Source organism: Amblyomma maculatum, chromosome 2, assembly GCF_055883805.1.
Source record: "Amblyomma maculatum isolate TAMU_Amacu chromosome 2, ASM5588380v1, whole genome shotgun sequence".
In the NCBI taxonomy this organism is placed as follows: domain Eukaryota; kingdom Metazoa; phylum Arthropoda; class Arachnida; order Ixodida; family Ixodidae; genus Amblyomma; species Amblyomma maculatum.
The window spans coordinates 172318059-172340290 of NC_139345.1; the positions used below are offsets into that span (position 1 = coordinate 172318059).

General features: G+C 42.9%; 1 protein-coding gene across 3 annotated transcripts in view; it reads right to left on the reverse strand.

Moving 5' to 3' along the window:
* LOC146200441 (uncharacterized) overlaps positions 1 to 22009 on the reverse strand; it is a 38364-nt gene extending 16355 nt beyond the window's left edge. The window contains exons 1-4 of one of the 3 annotated variants that reach the window (XR_014705236.1): positions 21850 to 22009; positions 21172 to 21272; positions 15669 to 15729; positions 1609 to 1793 (exon numbers count right to left, since the gene is read on the reverse strand). Coding sequence is in view for 1 of the 3 variants with exons in the window: in XM_084595521.1 (XP_084451647.1) it covers positions 15669 to 15685 (17 nt within the window). In the remaining 2 variants the exon portion in view is untranslated. Of the gene's footprint in view, positions 1 to 1608; positions 1794 to 4359; positions 4898 to 15668; positions 15730 to 21171; positions 21273 to 21849 lie in introns of those variants that run through there. The other 2 variants (XR_014705237.1, XM_084595521.1) reach the window with 2 other exon arrangements.
* Positions 22010 to 22232: the final 223 nt, after the last annotated feature.

A 22232-nucleotide genomic window follows, 5' to 3' on the forward strand; every position in this document is an offset into this window, starting at 1 on the left:
GAAGATGGTGACATGCAAGCTGCTAGAGCATACATAGGCAAGGGCTGCTGAAAGCTGCTGTCCTTATAACTGAGAGCAAGAGGCGCATGCTAGAGATGCTGGCTTGGCAGACACCTGAAGCTGCCTTTAATGCGGCGTCTTCATACAACCTGGAATCTGCCAACACCTTGTCAATGAACCTAACCAGAGGTAAGTCCCGGAAGTCTGAAAGAATTCTGCATATAGTTTTGATTTTCACTCTGTACCACATGCGCACGTAATAAATATCCATTAAACCAACAATTCTGTGTTTTTTGTGTAAAGGCATGTATACTTTCAGGATGCTGTATGTATATTATTAGTGGCATGTAAAATACCTGCACATAAACAAACTCAACCCTGTGTTTGGCGCATGATGGCCTTAGCTGCCTCGCGCCATAACACCCATAAAATAAAAAAATTGTAAAAAAAGCAAATTTAAGCAATAATCTGATTGCCTGGATGCCAATTATGCAAAGCCAGTAGACAAGTTCGGGTGGGCTATGTTGGGCAGCCGATGAGCCTAGCTGGATAGCAGTTATTAAAAGCATGTAAGCTTGGTTGTAAGTATTGGATGGCCAGTTAGAGTGGCTGGATGTACGTTATATAGGAGCAAGTAGGTATGCTTGGGTGGAAATTATTGGGTAGCCGTTGAGTGAGTCTACATGTAAATAAGTAACCTAGCCTGCCATTGGTGGCCATTGTTGAAAAGCCAGTCTAGTAGATTGGATTAAATCTTGGCACGGGTGGCGCCCCAATGAAACACCATTATTGGTCCGAATATTGGGGCCGGTTTCCCCAATATTGAGCTGATGGCGGTCCAATGACGGCGTGCTACTTGGGAAAATGGAAGCCATTATCCAATCGCGTCATAACATTAAAGGTGGAATGCAAGTGTCCCTCAACATTTTACTCTTCCTACCGCAGATCAAGAAAAAGAGAGGCATCGCGGAAGCGGAAGGTCTATCTAATGATAGCTTTGAATTTTTGAGGCCCACATTAACGCTTTGGCCTCCTGTACGCAAAGGCCGAGCTTAACTCTGCCGCCATAACGGGGCCATCGGGGGAAATTTCAGAGCGGTGCAAGTTTCCCAGTATTAAGTATTGCAATCGCAATTCTACCCTTTATTCCCCTGAACCAGCTGTCATACCTTAGTTTGCAGAAATGAAAGTTTAGTTTTAGGTTTATTGAGGACGACCCTGAGAGCTATGGAACAGAAAATGGCGAGTGTAATGTTAAGAGATATAAACGTGAAGGTTGAGTCAGAGCCATATCTCAAATTAATGACATTCTCGTCGATATCAAGAAGAAATGACCATGGCAAGACATGTAGTGCGAATATAGGACAATCGATGAACGTTAAGCTTAATAAAATATGGATTCCAAGGGAAAGCAATACAGCCAGGGAGGGGGGGGGGCAGGAAATTAGGTGGGCGAGTGATGCTATTAAGCTCGCAGGAGTCATATTGATGCGGACAGTCAAACACATTGTTAATTGGAGGAATAAGATACAGGCCTTTACCTTGCAGTTCGGTATATTCAGTTGAAGATGATAATTTCATGTTTTTAAGGTACACTCATGATCCCAATACAGAAAATGAACATTTTTTTTTATTCGCGCCGATGACCACAGTTACCCCGCAAGAGAATACTGAGATTGATGGCGCAGCCAGCTGAAAGTTCAGACTTTATTAGCCCTGCAGTAACTCTTGCACCAGTGAGCTCCGCTGTCGCAGTAACAGCCTTTCGGGCAGGTATTTCGGACGCCGCAGAGCTGCAAAAGCGGTGTTGTAACAGTAAATGCGGGCCAAGAAGTGTTCGCTTAAAAATTGATAACGTCACGTTGAGGGAATCGGTAAAACAAAAAGCAACCTAAAGAGACTGGTAGTTCTATCCCCCGTCAAAAATGTGAGGCACCGAACTGTGTACACCAAATGCCATCAACATTGAAAGCATTCATTCTAGCATCTCTACAATATGCCCTAACACAAATTGCAGTGCCTAAAAAGCTCCTAAAATAATGGTTAAAGTATGCCTATTAGGTAATTTCGCTAATGATGAAAATGATATAAATTTTAAGTTATCGTCATCGACAGAATAAATTCAGTCACTGCAGAACAAACAGGAAATGTAAAACTTAAGCCTCCCTACGCACTGTAAATGCGCCCGCATTGTTCGCGCTCATCTTGCCGTTTTTAAAAGCGAAAGCTTTCACTACTCTCCTCCGTAGCTTCGCAGTGTGGGCGTATTTCATCTTGAACCGAGGAGAAACCACGTGGAAGCTATGACGTCACTCAGTCGCAGCCGCCGAGATCGAGGTAACCGCACGGTAGCTTCTTCCTAGTCATGTGACAACCAAGATCTCACTTAACTGCAGCTACGACGGAGCTGTGGCGCTTGCTCTGTATGATATCCTCTGCGTCCTGTTAGTCATTGCCAAGGGATCGCAACAGCTCTCGACAATATAACCGCAGCAGTTGTCATGAATGATCCAGGCGAGACGCCTCGGGAACTGTCTGCATCTCAGCGGCTGTTAAAACGACAAGCTGAATCCGATTGCCAGTGCACGTAGGTCGCCGAGAGGTGGCCGCCCAGAGACGAAGAGAGGCGGGACGAGCGAAACATGCGTCGAGATCTCGGAAGAAAACGAAGTTCGTCTCCCCAGATGTCACAATTAAAATGCCGAACGCCGCCGAAGACGTGCCGTATCACCTAAGCCATTATCATCAATCACAACCAAGTCTAGCCAAGCTTTATCGGGTTTCATTTTCAAGCTTACGATTTGGCGGTTTAGGTTTAGCGAGGTTAAACATTCGCCCTAATGTTCGCGCATTGCTCCTACATTTCACTTTGTAATTGTATTGGGCAACACCGGGATTCTCGTCTTCCCGTTTCTCGCAGTACTTTCGGTTTTAAGGCACAATCGTTAGTATGCCCTTCCGTAGCTTGGTCTGCGTGTTTCAGATGATCGAGCATAGCGCTGTAAGTTAGTACCTGGCAGGTGACATGGCTAAGCACTGACTGGATGTCAGAATCAGCCTCCCATAAAATTTGAATCCACGTTGCAGCTAGGCTGCGCAGGCGTGTTCACACTGCTTGCTTATACATACATGGTGGTAGCCTACGCGATCGCATCATATCCTTACAGGCGGCATTCGCTTCTTCTGTGGCTTCGCTCCTCCTACATTGCACACCTGTTTCATGTCTGGCTGCGGTGTTTCTTATACGTGAGGTGTGTTCGGTGATACCAGAATTCATATTGTTACCTCATGGTGTTGTCCCTATGGTTTTGTGATGCACCGCTAATAGCTGGCTTTGGCGGTTTCTTTTTAAGTGCTTTTAATTGTCCGTCCTTCGACGACGGCGTCTAGCTGTGCGCAAGCTGACTCTTTATCGCCCGGCGCAGATTAATGTTTCACACAATATATATATTTGTCCACTCCCTATTCATATTTCAATGGCGATCCATCGTCTGTTCCGATCTCTACACATTCCTTTCTCGGTAAAACCGTTAAACGGCCATCTTCATTTTCTTCGTATTTTGCGGCCACACACCGCTCACTTCACAGAATGGTTTAGCAATGCTTACGCATTGAAATTTGGAGGAGACTTGAGCTCCACTTTTGAGGCTCTGACTCGACAGCTCGAATGACTGCAATTTGCCGCTGCTCTTCTGGTTCTTCGTATTCATGCACTTTGCTATTCCCGTCATCCATTGCCCCTTAATTTGTGTCTTTCTTATCTCGCACAAATTTATTAGTCTAGAGAGGTCATCTACCGTGTTACGAGATACACTACCTGACATAGTTTTAAATCTCGGCTTTCACCTAATTATGCGAATGTGCCTACAAAGCCTAAATGAAGCATGTCAGAGCCGGGACGCAGCAGACCCGATTTCGATTTTCATCTTGATAGAGTTACCCGTGTTGGCAGGTTCTGACAGTTCACCCATTTCGGGTGGTGTCGTGATGGCTCACAGGTGAACCACCAATCAGTGGCCGCATCGAAAGCATCACTTAGCATGCTCGCGATTTTTCGCTCGCAACGCCGACAACGCTGAACCTAGATTACGTGGAAAAGGCTGTCTTCTTTAAGGCTCTCAATATAAGCAGCTTCTACTGTGTCCCTTAATTTATCTTCTACCTGTGGCAGCTGCGCTCCCTTTAGCTTCTGCCGCCGCGAATGATGTTTTCCTTCTCGTGAAGCCTCCTTCTTTACACTTAATGACTCTTCATTATCGTGCCATCCTTTCATCATTATTAATAATAATAATAATCATAATAATAATAATAATAATAATAATAATAATAATAATAATAATAATAATAATAATAATAATAATAATAATAATAATAATAATGTTTATTGCCACTTTGTAGACGATACAATATGGTTCAGGACCGTCATAAGCCAACAAGAGGCTTGAGGGACTGGGCCCGGCAGTTACGGCCAGACTACAAAAAAGACAGTAGATATAGCAACGCTTCTCGCTACACCCAAGCGACAGCAAAAAAAAAAGTGGAAAAAAACAGGTTAACAGCATGAGTATTGAGAAATTCAACTCTAAACCCAGAGTAGACGTCAATATAAAAATAAATGAATTGACCAATATATTTTTAAGCATAACTTCACTCTGACAAAAGAATACAAATATCAACAAAGGGCTTTCAGATGCATCTTTAGGCTACGCATAGAAGTTACTGCAAAAATTTCATCCGGTAACTTATTAAAGATTTCAGGTACATAAGCACAGCGCCTTGCTTTCCCGTATCTTGTTACACTCCGTGGTATATAATGACGTAATGTTTTCCTTAACTTCCGTTCAGGAGTATTATTAATTAAAAAGTCAGAATTCCAAAAATGCCGGTGAACAACGGCCTGCACAAAAAGAGAATGAAATGACGGAAGGCCTAGGAACTGAAAGAAGTCCGTGCCGGATGGTATGTGACAATTGTATGCAATGCTCTTCAACATGTTTTTTATATACTATCAATACGGCAATACCAGCGTGAAGGACATGGCCCAAATGTATTTATGCCGTATCTGAGAACACTGTAGGCGAGTGCATGAATTATAGTTTTTTTTTACTGACATCGGCGCCAAAGATTTCATATTGAAGAGTAACCACGTAACTTTCCGTAGCTTAGCACACAGATATGCCAAGTGGCCATGCCAAGATAAGCTGCTGTCAAAAACATCACCGAGATATTTGATTGAGTTAACATATTCTATTGGCTTGCAACAACAGGGGAGGGAATCAAGATCATGCAACAATACTTGTCTATCTATAAGTAGTGTCTTTAAAGGATTTCTGAAACATATCATTTTCGTTTTGTTTATGTTCACCGAGATTCCATTATCGGAAAACCATTTCATGACATAATTAATGTTTTCCTGCAACACATTCACTGCCGTCTCGTAGTTTATATGCTTCGTGAGAAGAAATGTGTCGTCAGCGTACTGAAAAATCAAGAACTTGGATGTTACTGAGCTCAGATCATTTATAAATATAATAAAGAGCAATGGAGATAGAATGGATCCTTGTGGTAGACCCGCTTTTACAGAGAGCTTTCCACTGTGTTCCATTTGGCTGTTAATTCTGACTACTTGTGAACGTCCGCATAAGAAAATCTTTAAAACAGCATAAAAAGGACCTCGAAAGCCCAGAAGGTACAGTTTTTCTAATAAAATAGTATGATTAACCGTATCAAAGGCTTTCTTAACGTCTAGGAAAAGAGCACAGCTAAACGTATTTTCATCGAAAGCAGCGTACAATAATACAATAATACAATAATAATAATAATAATAATAATAATAATAATAATAATAATAATAATAATAATAATAATAATAATAATAATAATAATAATAATAATAATAATAATAATAATAATAATAATAATAATAATAATAATAATAATAATATAATATAATAATAATAATAATAATAATAATAATAATAATAATAATAATAATAATAATAATAATCAAAATTTATTTAATGTGCGCAGGAACAACCATGTGGTCCTCGTGCTGCAGCACAAATAAAAAAAAAATAAGAAACAAAAATGAAAATGCACAAACATGTTTACACACACAGAGAGAACACAAAAGAAGAAATAAATCATACACGCAATGAAACTGAGACGAAAAGAATCACGGAAAGTAAGCAATCAATGAGTAGCATCACTTATATACACAGTGAGAGAATTTTTGAGCACATCCGGAAAGAAAAAAAGAACGGTAGATAGAGGAGAAAAAAACAACAAACAACTGACATTGATTACAGTAATATAGAAATATACATAAAATAAACAACCATTTCAGGCGCAACAAGTGCATGGCACTTAAAACACAGGCTAGAAATCCCGAATAATACAATAAAGAAATAGAATTGAACATGGGACAGTAAGATTCGAATATAAAGTTTAAAGTGGAAATATAAGTAAGAAACGGATAAAAAGCAGTTCAAGATACAGACAGCATTGAACAGGAGAAAAAGCAAAAAGTGAAGTAAATACAATATTAAGGCTAGAAAGCGGGAGTTATTTGTGATAAAGTACTATTTAGAATACAACGCTACGAACATCCAATGTAAATGAACAGAGCGAGTTTTGGAAGATGTCAAGGTGAGGACAAAAAGAGTTAAATAACCACTGCATCCTGTCCAGAGGGGAGTGGGAATGAAGACGAGAAACTTGAAATGGTCTGAATTCCCTGATGCTCTTTCGCGGAACGCGCAATAGGATATACTCTAAGAGCTGAGGGCACATGAAGGAGTTTGTACAGAAAAATGATATTGCCGCGAAACCTTCAAAACAGTATTTGTTGTTTTTTAACAGCCGCCGGCATACAGGCTTATTACTCTGATTCTGGACCTCGTATCAGTTCCGTAATCTTTGTTTGTTAATGCTCGATGTCGCGAGGCACACCTTTATCAGTTTTGTTGTAGCGCAAGATGCACCGAGATCTGTCTCGAAGGTTCCGGCCTCTTGGGTGTCTTTCCACAATGTTCCAGCCCGTGCTGGTAGCTGTTTGCGACGTTATCTAGATTGTTCTGTGCAGCCTTTAAATTGAGCGTTGCCGAGTGTGACGGGCATTCTTTGTCCGACGACCGACGAGCACGTTTGTTGCTATCGCCGCCGCCGAGTTGCTTAGTTCTTTTGCGGGCGCAAGTCAGCCCAATAAAGAGTTTCTTCAGTGCAATCATCGACCCTTCCTTTGTGTCGTCGACCTCGTCACCACTACGTGACATCTGGTGGAGGTGCTGCCTTTGATCCTTCAAGCGAAGACCCAAGCCGTTTTCCTGTCGCCCTGGAAGATCAGCCTACATGTCACCGAGCCAGCCGCCGACTTCAAGGCGTACAACCCGAACACGGTCTGCTGCCTGACCCCATTCGATCTCGGAAGGCATCGACGCTGACAATGGCCCAGCCTACAGCACCGGTTGTTTTCGTCCAACCCCGTGAGCCCCCCTGCTTCCATGGACGACCGGATGAAGATGCTGGAGACTGGATGGACCTTTTCGACCGTGTGGCAGAATTCAACGGCTGGAATGACGCCGCGAAACTTAGGCAAGTCTACTTTGTTCTTCAAGGACATGCCCGAGTTTGGTTCGAAAATCATGAGGCAACTATGAAGGATTGGGAGACTTTCATGGAAACGTTTCTGACTGCCTTTTCAAGCGCCGTCCGAAAGGAAAGAGCCCAGACCCCCCTTCAGTCAAGACTTCAACTTCCTAACGAGCCTGTCCTGGCGTACGTTGAAGAGATGAAGCGCGTCTTTCGCCGCGCCGACCCTCACATGACCGAAGGTGAGAGAGTGAAATTCCTAATGCGAGGCCTTAAAGAGTCGCTTTTTGCTGGTCTTGTCCGGAACCCGCCGAGAACTGTGAAAGAATTTGAAAGTGAAGCATCGACCATCGAGAAGACGTTGGACACCCGGATGCGCCACTACGAGCGACCACTTCAACCAGACTACTCATGCCACTACCCCAGCGCATCTGCAAGGGAAGAGAACCTTCGGGACATAATCCGGGAGATCGTGCGAGAGGAGCTCCGCCGAATGCTGCCATCATCGCAACAACCCCAGGTGGCGACGCTCGCGGACGTCGTCCGTGAAGAAGTTCAGCAGGCGACGGGCGTTCCTCAAGCGACGGCGGCGACTGCTCCAGCTCAAGAGGCAACAGCAATGAACTACGCTGGTGCATTACGTCGCCCTGCGCCCCGACGTGATGACTTTCCGAGCCCTCGTCGCTACCGTCCTGTTCCTGAAAGCCGCCCCTTGGCCCCCGCCCGCCAAGCCTACCAACGACCCCCAAGCCCCAGGAAGTGCGACGCCTGGAGGACTGCAAACAACCGGCCATTATGCTTCCACTGCGGTGAGGCCGGCCACATTCTCCGCCACTGCCCGTACCGACGAATCCGTCTCCGCGGATTTGCAGTCGACGCTCCACGACCACGCCCAGGTGAACGACCACAAGAAATTGACAACTATCTGCGTAGCGGTGAGATTGCGCCACCAAGCCGTCGGTTCAGATCTCCATCGCCGTACAGGGCCCGCTTTGCGTCGCCAGGCCGTAGCTATGATGAGAGTATGCGCGGAAGGTCCCCAAGCCCGCGCAGAGGAAACTAAACAGAGCAATCTTTGGAGGTGAGGTTGCTCAACGGCGAAAAGACGAACATCCTCCGCCGCCGACGACCACTAACGACGACGCAGCTATTTCATTGCCGCTCCACACGACGACATCGACGACAACACGACCAGAGTGCAAGCCGACACCGCCACCCAGCGAAAAATAACGGTATGCCCCGGCTATGATCTTAAGAAACGACGAAGCCGAGATCGGACACCAAAGCCGACGATACAACTTACGACGAGGCCATGCAGAGTACAACCCAGGAGACCAAGTGTGGATTTGGATACCAATTCGCCGTCGCGGATTAAGTGAAAAGTTGTTGCGTCGATACTTTGGGACATACAAAATCCTTCGCCGCGTCGGACCACTGGACTATGAAGTCATTCCCGACGGAACGTCAGCAGCACAACGGCGACGCGCACGCCCAGAAATTGTACATGTTGTACGACTGAAGCCATATTACGCGCGTTAAGGAATGTGTGGTGTTTCAACTTTGCAGTGTTTATGTTTAAGTTTCTTTGTTTTGAAACATCGAGGCGATGTTTTTTTAAGGGGGGAGTAATGCCGCGAAACCTTCAAAACAGTATTTGTTGTTTTTTAACAGCCGCCGGCATACAGGCTTATCACTCTGATTCTGGACCGCGTATCAGTTCCGTAATCTTTGTTTGTTAATGCTCGATGTCGCGAGTCGCACCTTTATCAGTTTTGTTGTAGCGCAAGATGCACCGAGATCTGTCTCGAAGGTTCCGGCCTCTTGGGTGTCTTTCCACAATGTTCCAGCCCGTGCTGGTAGCTTTTTGCGACGTTATCTAGATTGTTCTGTGCAGCCTTTAAATTGAGCGTTGCCGAGTGTGACGGGCATTCTTTGTCCGACGACCGACGAGCACGTTTGTTGCTACCGCCGCCGCCGAGTTGCTTAGGTCTTTTGCGGGCGCAAGTCAGCCCAATAAAGAGTTTCTTCAGTACAATCATCGACCCTTCCTTTGTGTCGTCGACCTCGTCACCACTACGTGACAATATCAAGTCTGATACGACGGCAGTGAAGAGAAGGAAGATTCAGTTGCGCGCTCCTGGTGGAGCGAGAGGGGGAAGTTACGCAAGGAAAGCGATAATGAAATATCCGTAAAATTTTTTTTTGTACTCTGTAAACCTTGTCCAAGTTCGATTTTCAAGTACCATTCTAAACAACCGACGCGTACTCCAAGAGCGGCAAGCATATGGACAGGCACAGTTTTAGGAGCGGAAGTGAAGTATGGAACCCTCTCGAAAGTCTGCAAACGAATCCGAGTGTGCGCGTAGCCCGCTGAGCAATGCGTTTAGTGTGAGAGGAGAAGCTGAGGGTGCGGTCAAAAAGAACACCAAGGTCATTAATTTCATCAACCCTGTCCTACAGCACAGAATTCACAGAATAATGGCAGAGAAAGCTGTGTGTTATATGAGTAAAGGACACAACCCTAGTTTTGGAAGAATTGAGGGTAAGTCGATTCTTCGTACACCAATCAGAAAAAGCAGATATGTCCGATTGCAACAACAAGCAATCTTGAAAAGAATGTATTAACTTGAATATTTTTATATCATCAGCATAAAGAAGAAACGAGGAGTTTTTTATCGCCGAGGAAACATCATTAATAAAAACGGAGAAGAGAAGCGGGCCTAGTACTGAACCTTGAGGAACTCCACTCGTTGCAGGGTAAACGAAAGAAGTCTGTCCATTGACACTGACAAAGCAGAAGCGATCAAGGAGATAGTTGCGTAAGAGGGCTACGAGTGAGACTTCAACGCCAGAGAGTAGAAGTTTTTCAAGAAGTAGTGAGTGAGTAACGACGTCGAAAGCTTTGCTCATATCACAGTAAACAGTGTCAACCTGACCCCTCTGAAGGACTGCTGCAGAGGCATACGTCATAAACGTGACTAGGTTGGTAGAAGTAGAGCGACCCGACATGAAGCCATGTTGATTCGGTACTATGATATGTTTGAGATGGAAGGAAAGTACGTTGTGCCAAGCTAATTCGAAAAGATTAGAGGTTGCACATAAAAGAGAAATCGGACGATAATTGGAAACATCAGATTTGTTTCCAGACTTGAAGACAGGAAACACGCGTGCCATTTTCCACACGCGAGGAAAGGCAGCGTTTTTTAAATGCTGCCTTTAATAATAATAATAATAATAATAATAATAATAATAATAATAATAATAATAATAATAATAATAATAATAATAATAATAATAATAATACCATTTGCTTATCCGCTAAAGCATGTGGGACTCGCTGGCCTGAAGAGCTGTCACCATTGCCTTAGACCAAAACTGAGATATCGAGTAGAAAACGTGTCGGAAAAGTTCTGGAACTCGGTTGACACCTGGTACGTTATTCCCTCAACAGTGGGCGCCCGCTTGATATAATTTTGAAAGAGGCCTTCTCAGTGCACACTGCACGTCTAGGGAAATTTTTCAATGCGGAAGCGCCCATGAGGGCTACAGACTGGTATCGCGTCACACTGTTAAGGCTAAGCTTAAATGATTCCTTAAATTTCCTGACTTCGCCTAGCAATTTAATGAGTTTGCGAATTTCCTCTGAACTACCATGATCTTTCACGGTCTCCTAACGGAACCGATGTCATTTTAATTTCCATTGCTGCCTGCGTCTTCCAAAATTTAAGATCGATTTTTTTCTTCAGCCTCGATGTTTTTGCACCATATAAAAATACTCCTAATTGACAGCAACTAACAATTAAGCCTAGAAGAATAATGGTAAACAGCTTTTCATCACTAAGGACTGCTTCTAAATTCAACTTCACCCTAATTGTCATTTGGTTAATGTTTTTAACTTTCATCGCACAGATTTGCGAGTGCTACTTGTCCTATACAACGCATTCCTGTACTCTTGCAACGTTTAGCTGCCTATGTCCTCTTACCTCTAAAGATATGAAAAACAAGACTGCCATTACCTACTAAGAGTTTTACACTGACCACTCTTATCTCCTCTTGAAGTTACACTCTCACTGCAATTTCTTTGGTGCGGGACTGAAAAGGTGAGTTAATTAGGCAAATAAAGATTATAGAGGTATCCTTAATTTATGTTTGCGCACAGTGTTTAAAAAAAATTATTATCAGCCTCCTGTAACCACGCGGTAAAGAGCTCCAGGGAAATCCTGTCCCCTTGCCTAATGTGCTTCATTATTGGAATGCAAAACATAAAAGGTTTGAGACATCCCACCACTGGAGAATATTTCGACTAAAGGAGCGTATGAAGGTATTGCTTGAGTCCTTGGCGGGTTCGTTTTGGGTTCTGTTAGACTCCACATGTAGCCGCCATCTGTGTACTATGAAATTTTCACAATAATTATTCTATCACCTTTAATATGACACTTTTGATCCGCTGTTTACGTGTTTACCGTATTTAGTTAGGCAATGGCTGCTTGATTGCAGACGCCTGCTCAGAGTAAGTACATTCATTCTTAATAGGGGGCATACATATACCGGGTGTTTTAGTAAATCTTTCACAATTTCCAGATAACTGTGAGTTCAGGACAGAAAAAGTAATCAGAGGAACAAACTATCAGCCAGGGTGGGAACAAATGAAATCAAACTCTTCATTTTATCCTGCTGATTAACAAGAACCTATTACCTTTTATATGTCAGAGGTGGTCGGTTTATTTAAATAAGGACTTCCAGCCGGTCAGCGTGACGATCTTATGTAAGTGTTCGAGACGAATAAAAACTAATTTTATAGCACCCTGCTGCGCGATAAACCCGATAATGTTTTCGTACAACATCCAAACCAAGCGCAAGAGACTCCCTCAAAGCTCGGCGCAGACGTGACATCCTCTGATGACTTGTGCGAGCGCTAGGCTGCCAATTCTGAACTGCCTGCTGTACTACGACGTGCTACGCTCATTTATTCGCACCGTGCTGTCACTAACAGCGGCCATGTTCTGCGCATGACTGTCTCTTTCCGTGCACCAAGCTGCAAAGGAAAACGTACTTGATGTACCGGTTGCAGCACGGGCTGTGCGCCATGGCCATTTTATACGCCGTCACCGGACTTCGCGCCTGTCCTGACCTTCCTGCGCCTCTCTTGCGTTCATTTTCCGTTTCGTATGGAAAAAGCGTCGAATATCATCGCGCTAGAGAGCTTCAAACAATTAGTTATTCATTTCGAAAATTGTTATGGCATATGAAAATTGATAGGGCTTCAAATTAGCCGTTATGACTACCCACCAAACTATAACAATTAAAACGTGAGTCATGGAGTTTTCTTAATTAGCTTGTAATTAGAAAAACAGTGCAGCGTACTCGGTCCGCCGCAGCTAGGAGTTTGTTTGTGCAAATCGTTTATTCCAAATTAAATTTCCTTCTTTAAGAATTTTCGAAAGCATTTACTGAAGCCCCCGGTGTATATAGGTGTACTGCGTATTTCAGCGAACACTATCATCTACCATTGCCAATAGAGGATAAAACATGACGTATATATTAAATTACTCATCTGGCGCACAACACGTGTTAATCGTAGGTCGAGATAAACCAGGTGATGCATCATATAACTTTGTATTTTGGCGCCTCAGTTAAGAGCTAAACTGCACGAGTTAATTGCTAGGAGTTATCAACTAATTGGCTTGAAATCTGTTTCTACGGGCGACAACTGTAGGGACAATCAAAGAACTTGGTAATGTTTGATGACGTCCGTGAAATGGAGGCCACATCCCTGGCCTTGCTTTCATTCGGATACACAACTAGTGACTGTAAATTGCTGCTTTGTCGAGGTGGCGTTTAGCTGTGAGAGCCACGGCGTGCTTGCAACCATTATGCGCTGCATACGCCTGATTAATCTTAAGGGCTAGGAATGAGCATTAGTTAAAGGTGTTTCGAGGTAGTGTGGGACGGTAAGCGACTGTATATATTTATAACTTACTCTAACCGGAGACTGAAATAGGACACTGAAGCAGGGGTCTACACCGTTTGATCTCTGGTCGACGTTGCGCAGAATTATTTTTATTTCCTACGCATGGCATGAGTAAGTCATTACCAAATTTTTAGCTAAAATTCATTCTACTGTTAAACATTGCGTCAGCAAAATTGCCACTTCCGCTACTATACTGTGGACCTCATCACTGTTTAAGAATTTTGTAAATCTGTGTTTATTTGTATTACATGTAGAAGAGAGAACACTGCATTCGATTCGGGTAAGCGCGTGTACTATATTTTTTTAAACGCAGATTAGTCCTAACCACTTCATATCCCTTTACAGTAGAGCTCCTTGCAATCATAACCGTTTTATTTCTGAGGGCCAGCAGCAGACGTGTATACTTTCGTGGTGTTTGTTCCTAATTTCGTATGCAATGCTTTGAACGCAAGTAGTTTCATTGCATTAAATATATTCAGCTTCACTAAAATTTGTTGCACGTGCCAGCATCTGGGCGAGCGCGCCTGGGAGTAACACTAACAAACTATTAATGCTTCCGAAAAAATATATAAGAACCACTGCTGTTTTCAACTCTATGGCTTACGCTACAGAAAGTTTTCGTCAGTATCAAATTGTCGCATTAATGTATTTCTAGAATAAAGATTACGACACATTCTTAGATTATCTACTTGTCACAATACTGGGTTCATTATTAATGTTGCCAAATGGAAAACCTAGGACGAATTGCTTTTTTACCTATTCCAGTTCTAAAGTGAATATACAACATACATGAACTAACTATGGCAGACAATCGCGTGACTATTTGATTCCATATGTATGTATTGAATAAAGCAGTGATGACATGAACTGTTTTGCTCATCTCCTAAAGCTCTAAAATAGTTTAATGACTGTAGAGCTTCAGGATGATGGTATGCTCACGACGGCTCTGCGTGCTGCATGTAACTTATTATGCATTTTTGGTTGCTTTTACTTATGTGTCTGCTGCCTTGCAATATCTTACTTGTGAGGCAAATCGTGCTCTTTGTTCTCTTTCAAAGTGGTAAATAAAGGCATATGCATTCATTATTCTTTCTGTATTTTATGCCTAAGTGTGTGACGTATAGCAATAAATATGCCAACAATGTGCTAATAATGTACAATTTTTTTCTAACGCGAAAATATATTTATTGCGATAAGTAAGCAGTAAGCATTTAAGAAATTATTTATGTATGCCAGTTGTAAGAAGTTTCCATTCATTCCGCACTCTTGTCAGCTAAATATTTCTAGGAAAGTTCAAGAATAGTGCTAGTACGTTTCTACATGAAGTTTGTCTCACCAATTTCACCGAGGTGAAACGCATTTCGAGATTGTGCATATATTTCTCTTCTACTGCACACCCTTTGTTTTCATTCCGTGCTACACTGCTTCATGGCGCAACAATACCTCATGCAATGAACATTTTGTCATGAAAAAAGTAAAGTTAGCAACTTATATGCGTATTTTGGCAACGGGTTTCGCATTCCTTTATATGCTGTGGCTTTATGCAGTTAAAATTGTGATTAATCGTACTTTTCCTGCAAACAACTTATGGCTTTCCTCCTAAACTCAGACGCTTAACACACACTCCCTGTTAACGCGGTAATCACTGAGGTCGCAGTGGCTATGTTGCGACGCAAATCATATAACACCACATGTGCTCCTCAACTCATGTATAGTGCGGTGCCGGCAATGTTGTCTGGGGTTTTTATACTTCGCCAGCGCCGATATCCCCCATTCATTGCCTTCAAACAATGAATTGGAAGCCGCCAGAATAAAAAAAGGATAGCGAATGCTGTCTCATCACGTGAGCCTAAAATGTGCAGACGCCTTACTTTCCCAGGAATGCATATTTTAGGGCATGCAAGTAAGCAGGTGATCTTGCTGAATTTTTAGGCGGCTTTTCTTGAATATAATTTGGATGATTGTGATTCTCACGTGTCACCTCACCGTTCGCCTGGGTTCGCTTATTTATTGCTGGAAAGATGTGCCTGATACTGAAAACATTAAACACCTGTGATTATAAAATTCAATTTGCATCCACAGGACAAGTTAAAATAAAGACACATACTTTTCCGCCACACTCATTTCTGTTGCTAGGCACTTTGGGACAGTGGGTGCTGGCTGTCGCACTGAAAAAGAGCAGAAACAGTTGAAGAAAAATTCGAAGATTTACCTAACATTCATGAATATGAAGACTGTGGCTGAAGTCGCTAGTATTTGTGTTTTATTATCATGAATTTGTTTGATATATGGGTTTTCTTATCTATCACTTGGTAGCGGGCACCAATGCAATTTTATTCCTCCTAATAAACCCAGCGGAGAGGTTTCAGTGCTTAGAACCGTGACGAACACGCGAAGGGCCTGAGTATCCCGAAGAGGAAGAGGGGTGTGTCGAGTGTAAGAGCATAGTATGTGACGTGCGTAAATTCTGACAGGTATAAATTATGGGACTGTGAAAGCATGGAAGAGGTTGACAGAATGAAGGTAACAATAAGTCGAGCTATCAATGGAATATTCGGTTGGGTTGCAATGGAGAAAAACGTCATCTAAGGCATCTGATGCTACAACACATAATCTAACGTTATTATTTGAATTTAGTCCACGAACTGTAATTTAATATATAGGGGTAGCTTATGACGCTGACGCATTCTTCAATATCTTGTTAAAACTGTTCCAATTTAGCGGCCGGGTAGTTTTACCACATCTTGTAATCGCTATACCAAAGTGTTTATATGGAAAAGTTTCGATCATTGCTTATGTGACCTCTTGTCTTATTAGCCTCATTTGCTGTGTTGCGCATAACTGGATAATGGATATTTTACACAGATCTTCTAAAATGTTTGGTGTTTATTATTAAATTTAAAAACAATTCACCAAGGGGTAGAATCTATAGCTGCTCCAAAACATACAATGGAAAACGCCCTGAACTGCGTATCAGGCGTCCAGTAACAGAGTACATGCAATATTTATACAGTATATTGACGAATGTAGCATAGCGGATGAGTATCATATTCTAAGAATACAATCTATACCTTTCTTTTCTACAAAGAGGGTTTAGCCTCCACAATATGTGTGCTTAGCTTTAGTTCGGCCAACTGTACATGCAATGGAGTAGATGCAATTTTGCTACAGTATAGTGACAATTGCAGCATAGCAGATGAAGGTGCAGATTCTAAGACTAAAATGTGTACGCTTGCCTTCTACAAAGAGGGCCTAGTCTCCAAAGTATGTGCGCATACCTTTCGTTCGCCCAACTGTGCATTTCGTTAAGTCTCGGCGAACACGGAGCAGAGGAGAACCCAAAGTCATGGCCATGAAAACATGGCGACCACTCAGCAAAAAAAGAAAAAAATGCTAGAAATGATGCATTTGGGCGACCACGATATATATCGCTATCTCAAGAAGCGTGAAATCACCATCCTGTGCCTGTTGCTCAAAACAAATTAAGCTTGGATCCCAACTTTTATGTTTTGCAGAACAAAAGCCAACAACGTATTGAACCTGCAAACGACACAGAAACACAAGGAAAGAAGTACACAGGAGAAAAAAACAACAGAAGTACTACTTTTCTTCTATTTATGTGCCTTTCGCTTGTTCGATAGGTTACATTGGAACCAACTAGCCCAAATGGTCATCATGTTGAAAAAACCAAAACGACCGCAATAACAAAAACTGCCACAAAACATAAGCAATATCAAGTATATCGATGATGTGTGCCTCAAAAGAGCTATGCATGTAACAGCACCGCAACCGGCTCAACAGACATGACACCTCAACTGGTAACGCCATAGCGCTAAAAGCTGTTAAGAATATTTCCGGGAACTAATTTTTGCTTCAAACATGGTACCTTTGTTATAAGAGAATCCGGCAAAAATCCAGTGCCGCAATTCCTTGCTGCATTTGTGACACAGAGTCACAGGACGAAGCGACCTTCCTCAATAGCAAGTAGTGCAAGGGCTCCCTGCGACTAGTTTATTACCTCTAAAAGCGAATCCAAATATAGAAATAGATGAGAAAGCACGTTCAGAAAATGTACCTATTTTATAGTGGCAGACAAGCACGCCGGAAGCAAAGCAGCGACAAAAGCAAAACAAAAAATTTACTGCACTCCAAATGAACACTCCACCGACGAAGTCAAAATGTGAACTGACTTCCAGAAGCTACCGTTACTCAGCTACATGGATGTGAAGACGTCTACCTTAGCACGGAACAATAACGCTTATCTGGTAATGGAATTATTTCTAAGCCTTGAGGTTTCGCCATTTTCAGCTCTTCTCTTATTCTTTTCATGTGCAGCGTACCTGCGCAAAGTGGCACCCCGAAATGCGACACTTGAAGTTTCCGAAATAAACCTCGGAGGTCATTGAGTACATATATTGAACAGAACAAGGTAGTCAAATAACGCACCAAAAGCAGCAACTATCTTCGGCCCTTCTCCTGCTATCTCCGCTTATGTCGCGGTCAACAAGAAAAAAGCTGCTTAGCATCGGTTCAACACACCGGCCGATGCAGATTTTGTTTTATTAGCACATGCTGTGTTCCCGTTTTGGAAACATTGACATTTACTACGTTGCCAGCAGTTTCAAAAAGCCTTCTGAGGTTAAACGATAGCTCGCTTGAGGATCATATTGCTCCGTTGCTATCTTATAATGTCAGCGCTTGTAGTCATGTCATTATCGGGATGGATAGCTCTTTTATGGCAATTGTCAAGGCAGAAAACTCGGTGTCGGGTCTGCTTTTTGTAAGGTTATTCACCTTAATCTTTTCCGCCTTAATAGGCCGAGGTGGCATAAAAAACCTTTTCAACTCTCGTTTGAAAATCTCTGCCTCGAAAAGTTTAGGATGTGCCTGGCAAGAGGTAGGTAGTAATTAGCAGGTAACATGACGACCACTGATTGTACAAGGGTGCAATTGTGCGCTTGCACTCATTTCAGATTCACTCGTGAAACTAAAAGGTCATGCTTTGCCAATTTCTTTGTCGTCACGAGGCCAGACGGCATGACCAAGAAGGAAGCAGCTGCCAATTTTGGCGACCTCGTTCAAATGGAAGGATGAGATCGGATTCGAACATACGAACGAATAAATTAAAGATGGAAAGAATGGCGTGTTCTGACTGGCGGTGATCGTAAAGGGCATCGGTCGGAGAGCGCTAAGCTCTTTCTGTGGCTCGTACGACGACACGTTGCTTTGAAAACAGGCGTTCTATATGGCGTTTATCAATGAAAGGACTAAGTACAGTGCAAGTCAGAAAGAAGGCAGACAAGACGCAGCAGAATATCGGCGCTATGCACTCTATTTCGCGGTAAAATATCCCCTTAAATACCTTTGTGCACGATTCTCGGTTACCTTTAACACGTCATTCAGAATCGAGCTTCTTATGCACAATCAGGGCGTTTAAGCGTAGGTTCAGTAGGACAATGGCACGCTGGTGCAATCAAAATTGGTTTTACTTTGCATCATATGCAGTCCCCAAAGCCGTTAAGGGTTTCCTTATAAGACTACACCTCCACGAGCAGACCCTAAAAAGTGATTTTCTAAACAATACAGCAGGCAGCAAGGATGGTACGGGCAGCAGCAGTCGCTGTCTTCATTTTCTATTTGTCTCTGGGGCATCTGTTCATTCTTGCGCGGCGAATCTGCGAATGCCTATAAACCAGAACCCTTGTCAGAACACACAGGGCTCGTACTGCTGACTAACCGTGTGGCCTAATTCGCACGCATCAACACACAAAAAGCTCAAGCGATGGAATTTGGATGGCCGGTGGTGTCTCGCTGGACGCGCATGACAACAGTGAACAAAACGGGAAAACAGGAAATCGGGGGGAGGGGTTACCGCCGGCTTATACGCTCCTAACAGAACCCTTTCAACCCCTGTCTGATGTCTCGATGCCTTTAAAATATCGCGAATATATCTCTCGAAGGCGGCACGAGAGTGGCCACTTCTGCGACCACAATGCTATGATTAAATGCTTAAGCTGGAAACCTTGATATGAAAAGTTCGACGGCTGTAGCGGATCCGATGTGGCTTAGGGCTCCGAAAAAGAAATCTCCTGTGCACAACATGTTTCAGAATCGACGAATAAAACCTCCATCATTTCTTTATTGAGCAAGGACACAGTCATGTACCATGCTGGAAAAGGAACGTTCTCGCGTATATGACACATAATTATCATTTGATCTGTGAAATGTGTCCTCTGGGTTAGTCCCTGCAATACTGACTTGAGACCCATACGGGTTCTCTGTGGCGACGGTCACTCTGCCTTGTCCAGATCGATCCCACAGGAGGACGAGCTGAGTACTTTATGGTCAACCCCCCCCCCCCTTCCGTTGTAGCCTTTGAAATACATGCCATGAACTTAAATGTACTAGTACTTTAGCATGTCCGTGCATATTTAGGAGCAACGAATTTGTGCAGAAACTGGCCATTAGCACTTTCGACCTATTAGGTGGACGGCTGGACAGCAAGAAAGCTGTATGCGAAAATACAGCAGCTAGACGAGAATGGGCGGTTGAGGAGGAACAGGCAAGTATTCTCCAGGCAAAGAGGATAATGAGACTACACCTAAAAAGCGTTTTAAACAAAATAAAATAAGGGGTCGAATATCTCAGAAAAAGGCTGGCCTTGAGAGATCATGTTCAACTAGCAGTAACATGCAGTCACCAGATATAAGGTGTATGACTTTCTTACGTTTAAGTTTTGTTGCGTGCTTTCCCTATTTAACTACTGGCTTGTTTTACACAAGGGTTTCTGGCATTTAAATCATGAGATGCGCATGTAGCTTATTTTGCAAATTACCTATTAAAATTAGTGCCAAGCGATTCCATATCGAAGTGTTGAATTTGCATCCCAAATTACTGGGAGTAAGAAGAGTGTAGTATTACAATGATGGTGCAGTGTAGGCTTTATTACCACGATTGTGTTGTGTGAAGGGCGTGACATCCAGAAAATCCGCATCGCCGGTTTCGGCGTCAGCGACGTGGGCGAAAATCACGGAAATTGCTCTGGCAGGTCTTAGTTTGTGCCTGGTATGGCCGAAAATTCGATAGTCATACAGTTCCTGGACACAAGGCGACTACATGGCATGGCCGACACGGGTCGGTCCTTACAGGTGGAAAGATGATATAGAATATGTTTTTCAGGGCATTAAAGTCTTAGTTAGGCACTCCCGCCCAGGCCACGGAGACGCGTACGTACGGCCTAGTTATGCGGGGCGTTACACCTGTGTCATGTGACCGTTCATATATTACCGTATGACACAGAGTTCGTGTGACACAGAGGAACAAATAAAGGCATTTTCGCTTTGGTGAGTAAGAAAGTTTATGTACGCAAACAAGAATCCGAAAGAACAGTTGGCAAAAGAAACCCAATAAATCTGTCGCAACATGTCCTTAAAAATTGCTTATTGTTTTACCAACTATTTAGTATTGCAATAGGCAGATATTTCTACAACCCGGGACAAGTCGGACAAGAACTAGTTATAACAAAAAGTTATGATGCTTGTCACTTTTGGCCTAGAATAAAGCTGGTGGCGTCGGACAAACATTTTGTATAGCACTATAAGCGTACTCACCTTGGCACAAAAATGTGAAGGCCAAGTAAACAGAAAATTAAAACTTTTCCGTGAATCATTGTATTCATTTTTGACGCCTTCACAATTACTTGCTTCCGTTACTGCAACAAAACGCAGTGCAACGTAATTCATAAATTCGCTTATCTCAAACGAATACATAATCGCCTACGGTTGTTTTAAACTGTATTACAATAGCAGCAGCGAAGACTATTGAACAGCAATGAAAGTGATTATAGTGATGTCATCTTGTAATTCAGAATAAGGCACTCATGAGCAGTATTCATAGCTAAAGTGATACAATATCTAGCATAATTCCACATGTTTCTCTATGTCTCGAAAGGTCCTTACCCCTTTATCATTGAACTGGTAAGTGTTCTACACTGGACAAGCACGCACTGACACGGGTGCTACCAGCTGGTATTAGAATTAGCCAGCATATTATAAAAAGAGAAAAACTGGTAGCTCTCTTGTCTAAATCCCAAAACCCAGAGCGACCTATTGGTACGGCTAAACGTGGGAGGAAGTTTGCCCCATGTGCTGAAACACCAGCTACAATTTCTAACAGGTGTATGTATATTGTTACAATCGTAACGGTTCATGAATGCTATCGCGCTTTTCCAATCCGCCAGCCAGCGTGAATAAGTTTTCAAGTTAGTTGTATAAAAAAATATACATTACCTCTCACGAAGTCCCGAGGGGCAATCTTCTAACGCCGAAGCAACGGTCAGCTAAAATTATCGTAAGTCGAAATCCTACAGATAAACATGCGACACTGCGTGAGCAGGCGAGTAGATTGTCGACATAAATACTGACTGTCTTGCACTCTCACATTTATTACATGGCACATGTTTTTCGTCTTTCCGCTAAGGCAGCACCAAATGAATTTAAAATACAACATTTCGATTTTGTATACCCGGCGGACAATTGCTAATTAATGATGGTAGCTGGCTGATGTGAGCAGTGCTGAAATAGGAAAAGCAAAATGTTCGCTACAGACAGCATTAAATTAATAATATATGTAATAAATTGGTAGGTTTCGTTGCATATCTAATGGGTGACAT